The 16,388-nt window shown below is 47.2% G+C and overlaps 1 protein-coding gene across 1 annotated transcript in view; it reads right to left on the reverse strand.

Annotated features, from left to right (window-relative positions):
- Nucleotides 1–1,425: 1,425 nt before the first annotated feature.
- Nucleotides 1,426–16,388, reverse strand: part of ccbe1 (collagen and calcium binding EGF domains 1) — a 43,132-nt gene continuing 28,169 nt past the window's right edge. The window contains exons 3-11 of the mRNA XM_063012076.1: nt 12,775–12,827; nt 11,711–11,845; nt 11,405–11,542; nt 9,733–9,839; nt 7,603–7,705; nt 4,844–4,983; nt 4,153–4,188; nt 3,730–3,765; nt 1,426–1,833 (exon numbers count right to left, since the gene is read on the reverse strand). Coding sequence (XP_062868146.1) covers nt 1,588–1,833; nt 3,730–3,765; nt 4,153–4,188; nt 4,844–4,983; nt 7,603–7,705; nt 9,733–9,839; nt 11,405–11,542; nt 11,711–11,845; nt 12,775–12,827 — 994 coding nt within the window. The 3' untranslated portion in view covers nt 1,426–1,587. The remainder of the gene's footprint in view (nt 1,834–3,729; nt 3,766–4,152; nt 4,189–4,843; nt 4,984–7,602; nt 7,706–9,732; nt 9,840–11,404; nt 11,543–11,710; nt 11,846–12,774; nt 12,828–16,388) is intronic.

A 16,388-nucleotide genomic window follows, 5' to 3' on the forward strand; every position in this document is an offset into this window, starting at 1 on the left:
GACGGATCGCGATCGCCTGACCGTAAAAGCATCGAGTGGAAAGAAAAGAAACAAGAACCTCGAGCAGGTGCAGAAACTGCAAAAACACTGAAGCGTTTCATCACGTCTTTATAGAGCTCGCTCATGCTGAAACATAAAGGGACCTTCCCTAAACTGTTGCTGCAAAGTCGGAAGCATAACACTTTCCTTACTACACGTACAGAATTCCGCGCCTCTCTCTGAGGCGGTTCAGTCGCTCGGTGACCAGAGCAGCTTCCTCGTCCCTGCTGATGGATGTTGGTGGTCCGAACCATTTGTCTGGCGTTCACGAACCTTCCTCGCCTGTCGCCGCTGATCATTCCCACATGTTTAGCGAAAGCCGAGAATGTTTCTGGATTTGGAACTCATAACTCATGCAGCGTGAATAGCGTTCAGTCATTATTTAGAAGAACGGCAGCGCAGACACGACCAGGTGACAAAATGTGGAACAAAGATGAGAAAAACAGACGGTCCAGCTGATGGTCGGATCATCCATGATGAATTTCGTCTTGAACAGCTAGCTAACAAATATGTAAACGGACGACCGAGTAACAGAAGTGAAAACTCTACAGCAGTTCAAGTGTCAGCGGTGCTACCAGCTTGTCCAGGCTCCCAACAGACTGTCTGGGTCACAACTTACTGTGATGCAACAGTGACCCCTGCTGACGGGTTACGGCGCTGGCACAAGTAATAAAATAATAAATAGAGCATAGTGTAGCTCTTAGTACTCTATTTTAACTCAAAAATCTTGTTCTATTTTATCTATTTTAACTCGGATCTTGAACTGGTTCTGTTTAGGCTTCTTAGAACCTTGGTGCTTTTTTATTGGAACCCGAGGATGAGTCACCAATAGAGGGCGCTGCACAATCAAAACAAAAGTAAACAGTAGGAAGAGGCTATAAGTGCTGCAGTTACTCCCTCTGCAGGCTGGTTGTGGTGCTGCATAGAGACAAGGAATAATGGAGATCAGTGTAAGACTCTCCGTGCGCTATACAGATCTCCATACAAACCCACCTGGTGCAGGTGAAAAGAAGCGGTCGGTGCTGCAATGAGTCGGAAGGGGTGTGTGTTAGTCACGACTCTCCTCAGTCAAAACCTGCCAGGATTTTCCACTGCTGGCTGGAGTAAAGAACCACTAGCAACTGCACGTTTCGAGGACGGCGGGTGCTAATCTGTGACTCTCCACGTTCCTCCAATTCTGAACACGCGCCTCAGGCTACTAACCACCGTCAAAGACCCCAAACCTTTTTATTTAGTCCGGTCTTTTCCCACCTAGCAGACTAGTGGTTGATATTATCTGCTGCACCATCTGCACTGTCGATCATGGCCGCTAGGGGGCGCCCAGCTGACCGGTATTATTTTTATAAACACTGAACCAAAGTTAAAACTCGTTCCATCACACGCGTATAAATCTGTACATCTTTATGTTATAAAAATAGAATTTGGTACAAAGAAATACATTCACGTCTTCATGTGTAGAGTATAAAGTTAAATAAAGTTCCTCCGTCGTTCAGCTCTGTTCTGTCCTCTTACTGTCACTCGTACAAATAATAAAGCTCTCCGTTCATCTCAGATCCTCCACTCGGGACGGACGGACGCGCCGGACGGTTTCCGCTTCCTTCTGGACGGGCCGAGGGATTTGTAGTCCTCTCCTGAGCCGCCGTCCACGCCGTCCACAACGTCCACGCCCTCCTTCCAGAAGTCGCCTGCGGGGGAGTCCGGCTGCCTGCCAAACACTCTGTTCTGCAGCTCGGCGATGTCGTGACGGATGTCGGCCAGCAGCACCAACAGGAAGTCAAAGGAGCCCGGCGGTCCCTAAACATCACACAACACACACACACACATGTAACACACATATATAACACACACACACACATGTAACACACATATATAACACACACACACACATATATATAACACAACACACACACACACACATATTTATATATATACACTGATCAGCCATAACATTAAAACCACCTCCTTGTTTCTACACTCACTGTCCATGTTATCAGCTCCACTTACAATATAGAAGCACTTTGTAGTTCTACAATTACTGACTGTAGTCCATCTGTTTCAGTGACACTGACATGGTAGTGGTGTGTTAGTGTGTGTTGTGCTGGTATGAGTGGATCAGACACAGCAGCGCTGCTGGAGTTTTTAAACACCGTGTCCACTCACTGTCCACTCTATTAGACACTCCTACCTAGTCGGTCCACCTTGTAGATGTAAAGTCAGAGACGATCGCTCATCTATTGCTGCTGTTTGAGTCGCTCATCTTCTAGACCTTCATCAGTGGTCACAGGACGCTGCCCACAGGGGACGCTGTTGGCTGGATATGTTTTTGGTTGGTGGACGATTCTCAGTTCAGCAGTGACAGTGAGGTGTTTAAAAACTCCAGCAGCGCTGCTGTGTCTGATCCACTCATACCAGCACAACACACACTAACACACCACCACCATGTCAGTGTCACTGCAGTGCTGAGAATGATCCACCACCTAAATAATACCTGCTCTGTGGTGGTCCTGTGGGGGTCCTGACCATTGAAGAACAGCATGAAAACAGGCTAACAAAGCATGCAGAGAAACAGATGGACTACAGTCAGTAATTGTAGTACACACATGTCCTACAATGGTCAGGTGTCCACATAGTTTAGACTCCGACCCCCTTTCTAAAAAGTCTGGACGGCCCTGTGCTAATCAGTGTTAATCGCTAGTGTAATATCTCTGTTAAAACCGTCGCTAATGGTTTGTTCTCCTCCAGCGCGTATCCGCTAGCTCAGAACGGCAGTAGCTCCCAGTAACGCCGCTTCAAACACACAGTGACGCACTCGCTGACAGAGGGTTTGATCCTGACGACTCCCAGCAGGCACCGCTGCACCGTTCTGAAGGGGTCACGCGTACAAACCCGCTCCCTCTGAGCGGCAAAATAAACTCCCACAGTTCTCTTCTGCTCCACGCCGGGTCATTTGGCGACGGTGCAGATTAGCTTACCGAAAACAAGCGAAAGCAAAATAAGAAAACGCTACGTGAGCTCGAACAGTTCAGAGAGTCCAAATCAGGGAGATTCTAACAAACCCCCAGTTCCAAAACAATTATTATTTATTATTATTATTTTTAATAATAATATTAATTATTGTTATTTATTTATTAAATAACAATTATTATTATTATTATTATTATTATTTTATTAATAATAATATTAATTATTGTTATTATTATTTTGGTATTATTATTTATTCATTTATTATTATCATTAATATTATAATTATTATTATTTTAATTATTATTATTATATTATTATTATTATGTATATTATTGTTATTATTATTATTATTTTTGTTATTATTATTATTATTATTGTTATTATTATTATTATTATTTTATTACTATTATTATTATTATTATTAATATTATTATTATAATTATTATCATTATTTTTATTTTTTTTATTATTATTATTGGATATTTTTTCAACACCTTTGGGATGAATTGGAATGCTGACCAAAACATTAATGCGCCCAACATGAACACCATGAATGAACGTGAATATTCACAGTCACATTCCGAAATCTCTTTTGTCTTTTATAAACGTTGCTAACACGATTTCAAAAAGAGGAAATCAGGAGCTGGAGTGATGTGTGTCGGAGAGGTCAGAGGTCAGCGTTAGTAAAGCCGGCGAACAGAGAGAGGCATGATGGGAAATTCTTACCGGAGGTCCGGAGGGTCCAGGATCGCCTTTTTCTCCCTGGAGGAACCAAACAAATATTGTGGTTAGTGAGATTACAGTGAAGGAAGCGCAGGAGCTCGTACAGGACAGGGTTCCACCGCCCGCGTAACACCATCACACCCTCGAACCTCGAACCCTCGACCCTCACATCCTCCACCCTCACACCCACGAATAATAATGCATACTGAACAATCCACACACACACACACACTCACACACTCACACACACACACACACGTGTATAAATCACCCCGGCGGGGGTTCGGATCGCGTTCCTTTTCATGCAGAAGGTTTTTATTTATCGCTGATAGGACTCCAGAGGATCTGGAAACATGCATCATGCACACACACACACACACACACACACACACACACACACACGCATGTACAAAATACTCACGGTACCTTCATGCCATCTCTGCCTGGAGCACCGGGGGGTCCCTGTCGAAACACACACACACACACACACACACACACACACATTTATTAAAAACACACGTTCTATTTCATCTTCATGTTTTACAAACACTTTATCCTGGTCAGGGTCTCCATGGGTCACTGGTGTCAGACAGGACAACAATCCACTGCAGAGCCTCGACCATCCTCCTAAACCCCCTCAGACACAGCCAATCATGTCTGTATGTAGACGCCCGACCGGCTGACAGATTCGAACCCTGGATCCCTGCAGCAGTGGGCTAATAATTCCCTTTGTATATTATTTATTATTATTATTATTATTATTATTATTATTGTTATTATTATTAATTATTATTATTTATTGTTATTATTATTTATTATTATTATTGTTTATCATTTATTATTATCATTATTAATTATTATTATTGTTATTGTTATTATTGTTATTGTTATTATTGTTATTATTATTTATTATAATTATTAATTATTATATATTTTTTTATTATTATTATGATTTTTATTAGTATTATTATTATTTGTTTTATTATTATTTATTATTATTATTATTATTTGTTTTATTTTTATATTAATTATTTTATTTATAATAATAATAATAATTTTTATTATTATTCCTCTTTCAGAATCATGTCAGTATGATTACGAGAGTGAACTCTCTTACCACCGCTCCGCGTCGGCCCTGCTTGATGTGCGAGAGGTCCGGTGAGGGCCCCATCGGCCCCATCGGGCCCCGAGGGCCGGGCTGCCCCGTAGCACCAGGCTGACCCGGGGGTCCAGAAGAACCTTTAGGACCGGGACCACCTGAGAGAGGCAGAGAGAGTGAATTTAATCCTCCGAGTTTTAAACTGTAATTTTATATGAGAACTGGGAGAACTGGTGTATTTATGTAAACCACACTGGAAACCCAGTCCGGACCCTCGTCTGTACCGTGACTGGAGTGAATACGAGCGGCGCGGATGGTAGCGGATGGTACGAAATGGTTTCCAGAACGCCGAGGCCCCGGGCCCGACTGAAGCCTTGATTTAGGATCGAGTGTTACTGAAGTCCAGCGGTAACGGCGGCGCGTGAATCCTAATCCTGCTCGGGATGAAATAGAATCCTGATGTGGTTCAGAATTGTGCGTAACGTAATCACGCGTCTGTACGTTCACATGATGGGATACCAGAGGAAGCATGAAGAAACACAGCGGAGACGCGGGTTTGTTTTCTTCTTCTGAGAGAGACCCCCCTCCCCCCCCTCCCCCGGGCAGTTTTATATAAACAATACACCACCAAAAGTATCCGGACACCTTACAACCAGCTCTTGGACCCCGTTACAAAACTACGGGCATTAATAAGGTGGCACCATATGCCTCTTTTTTATTTTTATTTATTTATATCTTTATTTTCTTAATCACACCACACTCCATATGGGGGGGGACAATCCTGCTCTTAGACTTAGCCAGTCATGTCTGTCTAGGTGCCCGACCGGCTGATAGCACCATTAAGTGAATGTATTTTCTGGTCTTACACAGGATTTTGCACTGTACCTGTGGGGATTTACTTCATTTCTAATCATTCAGAAGAACACTGTGAGGTCAGGCACTCATGCTGACTTGCTCACAGTCAGGGTTCCGAATCATCCCGGTGATTTCGGCAGGGTTAAAGGTCAGGGCTGTGTATAGTATATATATTTGGACACATATTTATACAGTGTATCACGAAAGTAAGTACACCCCTCACATTTCTGCAAATATTTCATTATATCTTTTCATGGGACAACACTATAGACATGAAACTTGGATATAACTTAGAGTAGTCAGTGTACAGCTTGTATAGCAGTGTAGATTTACTGTCTTCTGAAAATAACTCAACACACAGCCATTAATGTCTAAATAGCTGGCAACATAAGTGAGTACACCCCACAGTGAACATGTCCAAATTGTGCCCAAATGTGTCGTTGTCCCTCCCTGGTGTCATGTGTCAAGGTCCCAGGTGTAAATGGGGAGCAGGGCTGTTAAATTTGGTGTTTTGGGTACAATTCTCTCATACTGGCCACTGGATATTCAACATGGCACCTCATGGCAAAGAACTCTCTGAGGATGTGAGAAATAGAATTGTTGCTCTCCACAAAGATGGCCTGGGCTATAAGAAGATTGCTAACACCCTGAAACTGAGCTACAGCATGGTGGCCAAGGTCATACAGCGGTTTTCCAGGACAGGTTCCACTCGGAACAGGCTTCGCCAGGGTCGACCAAAGAAGTTGAGTCCACGTGTTCGGCGTCATATCCAGAGGTTGGCTTTAAAAAATAGACACATGAGTGCTGCCAGCATTGCTGCAGAGGTTGAAGACGTGGGAGGTCAGCCTGTCAGTGCTCAGACCATACGCCGCACACTGCATCAACTCGGTCTGCATGGTCGTCATTTCAGAAGGAAGCTGACGCACAAGAAAGCCAGCAAACAGTTTGCTGAAGACAAGCAGTCCAAGAACATGGATTACTGGAATGCCCTGTGGTCTGACGAGACCAAGATAAACTTGTTTGGCTCAGATGGTGTCCAGCATGTGTGGCGGCGCCCTGGTGAGAAGTACCAAGACAACTGTATCTTGCCTACAGTCAAGCATGGTGGTGGTAGCATCATGGTCTTGGGCTGCATGAGTGTTGCTGGCACTGGGGAGCTGCGGTTCATTGAGGGAAACATGAATTCCAACATGTACTGTGACATTCTGAAACAGAGCATGATCCCCTCCCTTCGAAAACTGGGCCTCATGGCAGTTTTCCAACAGGATAACGACCCCAAACACAACCTCCAAGATGACAACTGCCTTGCTGAGGAAGCTGAAGGTAAAGGTGATGGACTAAACCCAATTGAGCACCTGTGGCGCATCCTCAAGTGGAAGGTGGAGGAGTTTAAGGTGTCTAACATCCACCAGCTCCGTGATGTCATCACGGAGGAGTGGAAGAGGATTCCAGTAGCAACCTGTGCAGCTCTGGTGAATTCCATGCCCAGGAGGGTTAAGGCAGTGATAATAATGGTGGTCACACAAAATATTGACACTTTAGGCACAATTTGGACATGTTCACTGTGGGGTGTACTCACTTATGTTGCCAGCTATTTAGACATTAATGGCTGTGTGTTGAGTTATTTTCAGAAGACAGTAAATCTACACTGCTATACAAGCTGTACACTGACTACTCTAAGTTATATCCAAGTTTCATGTCTATAGTGTTGTCCCATGAAAAGATATAATGAAATATTTGCAGAAATGTGAGGGGTGTACTCACTTTCGTGATACACTGTATATCTAAAACTCAGTAACCATGAGACGTGTCCCAATACTTCTGTCAATATAGTGAATGTCTATTCTGACTTTACAAGAGATTTCGGAGTGTGTCTGAGGGAACTCGGTGCCACATAGAGCATAAAGCGCATCAGCTCTCACCGGGAGGTCCAGGCTGTCCCGGAGGTCCAGGCAGAAAGGAGCGCGTCTTCTCACTGGTCATCTGCTTACTGATGTCGGTGTTACTGGCCAGCATGGTGGTCATCTGTACAGAGAGCAAAACAAGACATTAACGTACTGGGATTCTGAAGCCCCTAGTGGGCAGCAGACAAAATCAGCCACTAGTCTGCTGAGTGGGAAAAGACTGGACTAAAAAGTAAGCGGGGTAAGAACCCTGTTTAGTAGGCCGAGGAACGTGGAGATCAGCGAGTGACTCTCCGTGCGCGAGACCGACCTCACGCGCCGAAGGGGTCGGTGGAGCGCACACGCGTCAGAGGGAGGGCGTGTCAGGAGAATATACCCTCCTCTGTACGCCATCGGGGTCTCCAGCAGAGGAAGAGGAACTGGCTACGACTAAACTGGTGAAAAAAAAAGAAACCGTTCATTCAGTTTACTTGGACCCAGACGTGTTGCGTTTTGCAGCCCGACGGGTCAGCGGCGCCCTCAGTACCCGCTCTGTTGTAAAGAATGACCCAGAAAGTTCATACGTCCTGTGGGAAGCGGGAATGACTAAAACTGTTTAGTTGCATGATCGACTCAGGTGGCACGGCGGGAAATTCCGCCAACGCACTAGTGCTGTGATCCAGGGTTTGAATCTCCAGTGGTGCTATCGGCCGGTCGGGCCTCTACATACAGGTATGTTTGGCTATGTCTAAGGAGAAGGAAGGGGGTTGGCAGAGGCCCTGCTATGGGGTGTGAATCTGGGGAAGCTGGACCCACTGTGACCCTGATCAAAATCAAACGGTCTTCTCAGCTAGAACACTTTGAGACTTTGAAGTGCGTCTGTGGGAATTTGTGCCCATTTAGTCAAAAGATGACAGCATTTGTGTGGCACGACCAATCTCGTTAACGTTAACGACGTCGTGAAGGGAATGAAAGCGCTCGGGCGCTCTGCCCGGCGGGCGCTAACCTTCAGCTTGTAATCAGATCCATACGCCGCAGCATGTGTGAACGTAGCGGCCCGAGTAATGCGGCTCCATGTGTACAGACCGACACCCGCGCTCTTAATGAGCAACGTGTTTCACCGAGCCGCACTTCAAAGCGCTTCGGAGCTCGGGGCGTAGACGTCGCTATACACGTGCACGGGTGTGACCCCGGGGGCACTAGCCTCGGGCCAGGGGCATAAATCTGCCCGAGCGTCTGGATCACAGGCGATTGAAAAGCCGTTTGGCGGCACCAGGCGCACCAGACAGGGGGGCAATCCACCGCGGGGCTTCAGCCATTCCCCGCTTTTAGATATAGCCAGTCATGTCTGAGTAGACGCCCACCCGGCCGATAGCACCACTGAGATTCGAACCCAGAAAGAAGAATCACAAAAACATCGTCACAAGTTCGAATCTCAGTTCTGCCATCAGCCGGCCGGCGTCTTTGAACGCGATACTGCGTCAGGTAAAAAGAAGTGGTGCGTGACGGCCTCACCCACCTTCCCTTGATCGGGAACTCCAACTCCAAGGTGAAAAGCGCTCAATACCGAGTCAATAAAAATGAAAAATCATTAGATGGGGTGTCCAGATATTTTTGGCATACCCCCCCTGTGTTTTCGGCTCTCTGTGTGCTGCCTTTACTTGTCTCCCCCCCCCCCCCCCCCTTCGTTTTAAGCATTACTGTACGTTATAATCTGTCACAGGTTGACTCGGTTGGTGCTGCCCACCGAACAAGGGCACGTCAGGGGCGCGGGCGCCGTCCAAAGGTCACTTCAATCACGTTTTATTAGCCTGTAAACTCGGCAGTGCGTCCCCGCGGGGCCCGAAGCGGCCCTCGAACGGACGTGTTCGTGAAACCCTATCATCTGAACGCCGGGTGCTAAAAATACGCCACGAAAATGATCGCAGTGTTTAAAGCTGTAGAACACAAACCCTGATCTATACCTTCACCTCCCCTCATACACCCCTCATACCCCCCATGTACCCCTCATACACCCCCCCAAAATCCCACCGTACCTTCACTCCTCCTTGTTACACTGAGCTGTTCTGTAGGAAACGTTCAGTTCAGACGTTGAGGAACGTGAGCGGATCAGTGAACTCTTTATGACCAAAAGTGTTCGGACGCCTCTGTGATCTTCCCAAAAATTACCTTCTGCTTGAGCTGAAAGACGGTGCTTTTCATCTGGTGGAAGTCCTCGCACGTGGCCGAGCAGGTTCCCGCCTTCATCACGTTATCGGACTTCTCGAAGTGCGGCGCTGCACAAAATACATAAATAATAATAAAATTATATTTTGAGGATGATAAACTGAGCTAATGTCTGTAAATATAATCAAAATCAGTCAGTCATGGTGTGTTTGCACAACATGGACCGGCTTTAACCTGGTCAGGGTCGCGGTGGGTCTGATTTATTGGTTGGAAGGCAGGAAACACACCAGACACCATCACAGGACACACACTGACGCTGTAGGTTTGGGATCTTCAAGGCGTGGTGGATGGCTGAAGTGCTGCTGAGTTTATCATGGGTTCATCTGTCCATCAGGAGGACGAGATGGTTCCTCCTCTGGTTCCTCCAGTTCCACCAGTCCCTTCAGTTCTCTCGATTCCTCCAGTTACTTCAGTTCTCTGGTTCCTTCGGTTCCTCCAGTTACTCCAGTTTCACCGGTTCCTTCAGTTCCACCAGTTCCTCTGGTTCCTCCAGTTATTTTGGTTCCACCAGTTCCTCTGGTTCCTCCAGTTTCTCCCGATTCCTCTGGTTCCTCAAGTTACTTCGGTTCTCATGTTCCTCCAGTTCCTCCAGTTTCTTTGGTTCCTTCAGTTACTTTGGCTCTTAAGTTCCTTCAGTTCCTCTGGTTCCTCCAGTTATTTTGGTTCCTCCAGTTTCTCCAGTTCCTCCGATTCCTATGGTTCCTCAAGTTACTTCGGTTCTTATATTCCTTCGGTTCCTTTGTTTCCTCCAGTTCCTCCAGTTCCTCTTTTTCCTCCAGTTCCTCCAGTTATTTTGGTTCCTCCGGTTCCTCACCCAGCTGAAGATGATTTATTGGTTGGTGATCTGGAGGGAAGATTCTCAGCATCAAGGTCCTCACGTGTTCCTCGACGACGTTTTTTGTACGAGAACCAATGCATTAAGTGGCTGTGAAGATTCCAAACCTACAGCGGTGTGTGTGTGTGTGTGTGTGTGTGAGTGTGTGTGTGTGTGTGTGTGTGTGTGAGCGAGACGGTTAATGGCTACCAGGTGCCACATCCACACACTCGATGCTTTATTAATGCAGTGTGTCAACAATGAAGCTGTGTTTGTTCACCAGCGCAAATGTAGCAGAAAGTGAGAGAGAAACGGTGCGAAAGCATGTGAATGGAGCAAGAGAGACAGACAGAGAGAGAGAGAGAGGGAGAGAGAGAGAGAGAGAGAGAGCGAGCGTGTGAATGGAGAGAGTGAGACAGACAGAGAGAGAGAGGGAGAGTGTGAGAATGGACAAAGAGGGAGAAAGAGAGAGCTTGCAAATGAAGAGAGAGGGAGAGAGAGAAAGTGTATGAATAAAGAGAGAGGGAGAGAAAGAAAGTGTGCAAATGGAGAGAGAGGGAGAAAGAGAGAGTCAGCACGATGGCACAGCTGGTAGAGTGGGTGCTGCACACCAGCGTGGGACCTGGAGACCTGGGTTTGTTCCTTGTTACCTAATTTTTACCGAATCTCTCCTCGACCACGCTGTCCATGAGTGTGTGGCGCTCTGTAACCGCCCGGCACCCTGGTGTTTATGAGTGTGTGGTTTGGGGCGCGTGGTGTCTGTAGTGTGTAGAAGGTGGTGTTAAGTGGTGTTAGTCGTACCTCGTTCCCCTTTCCTGCAGGTCCTCCCGTCCCCCTCCAGGACGAACCCGCTCTCACAGTAACACTTGTAGCTGCCGGGCGTGTTGATGCAGATCTGAGAGCACGTCGTCCCGTTCTTACTGGCACATTCGTCCACGTCTGAGAGAGAAAGGACAAAAATGATGGTGATCTTTAGGAGAGCGCGGGGGTGCTGTGGGGGTGCTGTGGGGGTGCTGTGGGGTGGACGGGCTGCGGGAGGTGGGATGGCTCCGAAAAGGCCAGATTCAGTAAATTCAGTACGCCACCGTCCGTATTCCTGTCACTTACCTAGGCAGTACGGCTTCTGCCGGTTTCTATGGCGATCCCGGTCGTAGCGGTAACCGGGGTAACATGTGCAGACGACGCGGCCAAAGTGGTCGGTACACTGCTGCTCACACGGTGCTTCAGAACACACGTCGTAATCTGCAGGAACGACCACACACACACACACACACACACACACACACACACAGAGCAATAACACACGTGAGGGCAAAAAGCAGCGCTATGTCCTGGTCATGGTCAAGGTGGGCACTGGTGCCTACTGAAAACACTCCACTGACATTCATGTTTTCAGGAGGAGACCACACAGTCCCACAGAGAGATCCTGCAATTCTAAGCCTAGCCTTAAGTTACAGTCTGCATGTAGTTTGGCATGTTCTTCCACATCCTTGTGTGTTCCTTTCTACCTTCCACAAACATGCAGAAGATGTATTACTTCTTACTATGTGCTACTTTAGATTTCTCCTTGATGTAATTCCCACCAGTGCTGACATCTCCACTCAGAGTTCACTAGTTCGAATCTCAGCTGTGCTATTGGCCGGCCGGACGCCTGGACAGTGATCAATTCATCAGATTGTGGGAGGGTCGCAGGGGATTCCTCATAAGTGCATCAGTTACGCCCTCTGCTGGCTGATCGATGGTGCTGCACTGAGACAGGGGATAACGGACTCTCCGTGTGCGATACGGATCTCCGTATGAACCCTCTGGTGCAGGTGAAAAGAAGTGGTGCACATGCACATGTGTCGGAGGGGGCGTGTGCTAGAGACAACCCTCCTCAATCAGGAGTAGAGGTCTATGTCAGTAGAGGTGAAATACCATTGGGGAATTAGATACGACTAAATTGGGAGGAGAATTAGGGGGGAAATGCTCATAAAACAATTGTAGAACTGTGATTATTATTTGACTCCATCAAGACCCTCCCCAGTGTCAGCATGACAGGATAAACATTGGAATTCGGAGCTTAGCCTTTGACTAAACTGGCACAAATTCCCACAGACACACTCTGCAATCTTGTAAACATAGACAATAAACAGACAGAATGAATATAGAGACGTGGAGGACGTCGGTACCTTCAGGGATACACTGGCCCAGCACGAATTTGAAGCCCTCACAGCACTTCTTCCTAAAACACACACACACACACACACACACACACACACACTGTTTAGTCGTAGCCTGTTCCTCTTCCTCTGCTGGAGACCCCGATGGTGTACAGAGGAGGGTATATTCTCCTGACACGCCCTCCCTCTGACACGTGAACGCTCCACCGACCCCTTCTTATTTGCCCGTACTTCGGTGGATCGGCGCATGAGGTCGGTCTCGCGCAGGGAGAGTCACGCGCTGATCTCCACGTTCATCCACTTCTGTACAGGCGCCTCGGGCTACTAACCAGGGTCCTTTTTTTTGCTGCACAGTCTGCACTGCCGATCGTGTCCGCTAGGTGCGCCCAGCCGACCGGCAGCAGAGCTGAGATTCCACAGCACCACCTGGGTGCCCTGATAAATAATTATGTAATTATTAATATAATAATATTATATATAATATTATATATAATATTATATATATTATGAGAATAATAATATTATATATAATATAATATTATATATAATATTATTATATATAATAATATATAACATAATAATAATTATGTATACCTGGGTGCCCTGATAAAGTTCCAATACTTTTTGGGTCTGAAAGGTCCCGGGTGATTAATCAGCGGCGCTGTTGAGAGGAACGTCGGTACTCGGACGTGTTTAAGGAAACGCTAACGACCGCAACAGAGCAGAAGCTTCGGCCAACCTGGCTCACGCTCCCCGAATAAATCAGCCGGGATCTATTTCTCCCCTCCACGCTCGTCTGGCGCTCACACGCAACCGTCCGGAGCACATCTGTACAGACCGAGGGGGGGAACCCGAACCCCATCACACACAGATCTAAAAAACACATGTTTGTGTAAACAGGGGGCGGGGCGCACCTCTCCGACGCGACCTGCACCACGGGGACGAACGTTCTGACACATGCTTCCAAATATGTGCAGTCTGACTTGTGAGTTCTCTTCCACCTTCCACAAACATGCAGAAGGTGTATTGGCTACTTTAAATTTCTCCTAGTTGCCACCAGTGCTGACATCTCAAGTCGAACCTCAGCTGTGCTATCGGCCGGCCAGGCGACTACTGTAGTTACGCCCTCTGCTGGCTGGTTGATGGTGGATAATGGAGATCAGTGTGTGACTCTCCGTGCGCGATACGGATCTCTATATGAACCCACCCGGTGCAGGTGAAAAGAAGCGGTCGTGTACTGCACACGTGTCGGAGAAGGCGTGTGTTAGTCACATGTGGGTTCCACTGGGATAATTCGGAACCTTGACCGTGAGGCCGGCAGGGTCTTCTTGTCCTTTCGACTGAACAGGCACAAATTAAATCCCTACCGGCGCACTCCAAAATCCCGTTCCAAACCCGCGTGGCTTCGGTTCCTGCTTTACAGATTAATGACGGCCTTCCATAGCATTTAGAAGTGTGTCTGTGGGAATTTGTGCCCATGATGGACAGCACCTGTCAGGTCAGGCAAAAAACACTCATTAAAGCGCAACCTTCGCTTTATCCTGGTCAGGGTTGCAGAGGGTCCGTTTCACTAGGTGAAGGGCAGGAAACACACCGGACAGGTCGTTATCCCGTCACAAGGCAAACACACACAACCGGAAACTGGAGCACCCGGAGGAAACCCAAACTCCACACAGAAAGAACCCGGGCCGACTCCAGCTGGGAATCAAACCCAGGACCTTCCTGCTGTGTGTACGGTGTGATGGTTTGATCTTTAGGGGGTTGAACAGGGGTGCAGGGTGGCATCTGTCCTAAATCATGCACATAAAGAGCTCGTTACGTATCTCGAATCCCTCCCGGACCGAACACTAGTGTATAAAATCCGGTATCGCCGTCGTTTCGATCCTGACCTTCATGCTACGTCACTTACGGCGAAACACCGAACACCCGCCTCACGATCCTGTGAGGTCTCGGCGACTCTCATCCCGTCCAGATGTTTCCGGCTGCTTTATACGTGATGGAAGCAGAACGAGTGAAAATAATAATAATAATAAAATCAAATCTATAAAACGAGCGCTGGTGGAGACGTGAGTGGCGCTAAACAGGACCGCACAGGGAGGTTTATTACGCTAATATGCTAACATGCTAATGCGCTAAAACGTTCCCCTCATGGATAGTGTTAGCAAAGTGGAACACACACACACAGTCACTATATGGCCAAAAGTATTTGGACACCTGACCATGAGCTGGACATCCCATTTCATTTACATTTTCAGCATTTAGCAGACGCTTTTTACTCAAAGCGATTTACAGTACTGGGACAGTATACAGTCTAAGCAATTGAGGGTTAAGGGCCTTGCTCAAGGGCCCGACAGTGCTAACCTGGCAGTGATGGGGCTTGAACCAGTGACCTATTGATTACTAGTCCAGTACCTTAACCTCTAGGCTACCACTAACACACCTCTGTGTGATCTGTTCAGCTAGAACAACAGTCGCTCCTCTAAGAAGCTCCTCACAAGATTTTGGAGTGTGTCTGTGGGAATTTGTGCCCGTTCAGTCAAAAGATGACATCCCATTTCATCCTAGATCTTTTGAGTGGTGCTGGAACAGGAAGGGCCCTCCCTAAACTGTTGATTTATTACATCTAATTATATATAAAAAAGTGATACAGGTATGACGTATATTTCGTGCCAGTGGTAGCTCAGCGGTTGAGGTACTAGACTAATAATCATAAGGTTGCCAGTTCAAGCCCCATCAACGCCAAGCTCTGCTACCGGCAGGCTGAGCGCCGACACGAGCGACGATTGGCTCGTTCACAAGGAGGGAGCGCCAAAGGGGGGTTTCTCAACACTAAGCGCAATTACGCCCTCTGCTGGCTGGTCGATGGCGCTGCACAGAGTCGAGGGATAACGGGATCAGTGCGTGACTCTCCGTGTGCTAAACCGAACCCCATATGAACTCGGCACGTGCAGGGGAAAAGAAGCGGTCGCTACTGCACACGTTAGTCGCGGCTCTTCTCAGTCAGAGTGAGAGTCAGCAACAGTAGAGAGGAAGTGCAATGCAATCGGGTCATTGGATATGACTAACTTGGGATGGAAAATGCAAAATGCAAAAAAAAAAGTACCGCACTAACAGACCCAGCTCACCAGGGTTCGTTTTAATCTGACCACAGCCGACGGGTGGAAACACGACCTCAGATCCAAACGTGCAGAATAAACACTCAGACACTAATTCTCCTCTCAACACTCTCACACATTTCGGGGTTTTTTGGGGGGGGGTCAGTGATTGGACGCAGGTGAAAAAGCTGCGGTCAGTCGAGCAGGAAATCAGAGCAGCTGAAGGACATGAAAGTTCTCTGATCATTACTGAGTTCATTACTCCGCTAAAACGTCCGAAATCATCAAATACATCAATAAACGAGGTAAACCGCGCCTTTACATCACACACAACCTTCCAGCGGCGTGTGTGAACGCTAACGAGGAACAAGTGTGTGTGTGTGTGTGTGTATGTGTGTGTGTGTGTGTGTTGGGAGAAAAGACCTCGTAAAATCCAACATGCAGAGTTTCTAAGACACAACATGCCACACACACACACACACACACACCACAAATACACACGACTGCATTAAAATATCATTCATCCAT

Source organism: Trichomycterus rosablanca, chromosome 16 (assembly GCF_030014385.1).
Source record: "Trichomycterus rosablanca isolate fTriRos1 chromosome 16, fTriRos1.hap1, whole genome shotgun sequence".
NCBI lineage: Eukaryota > Metazoa > Chordata > Actinopteri > Siluriformes > Trichomycteridae > Trichomycterus > Trichomycterus rosablanca.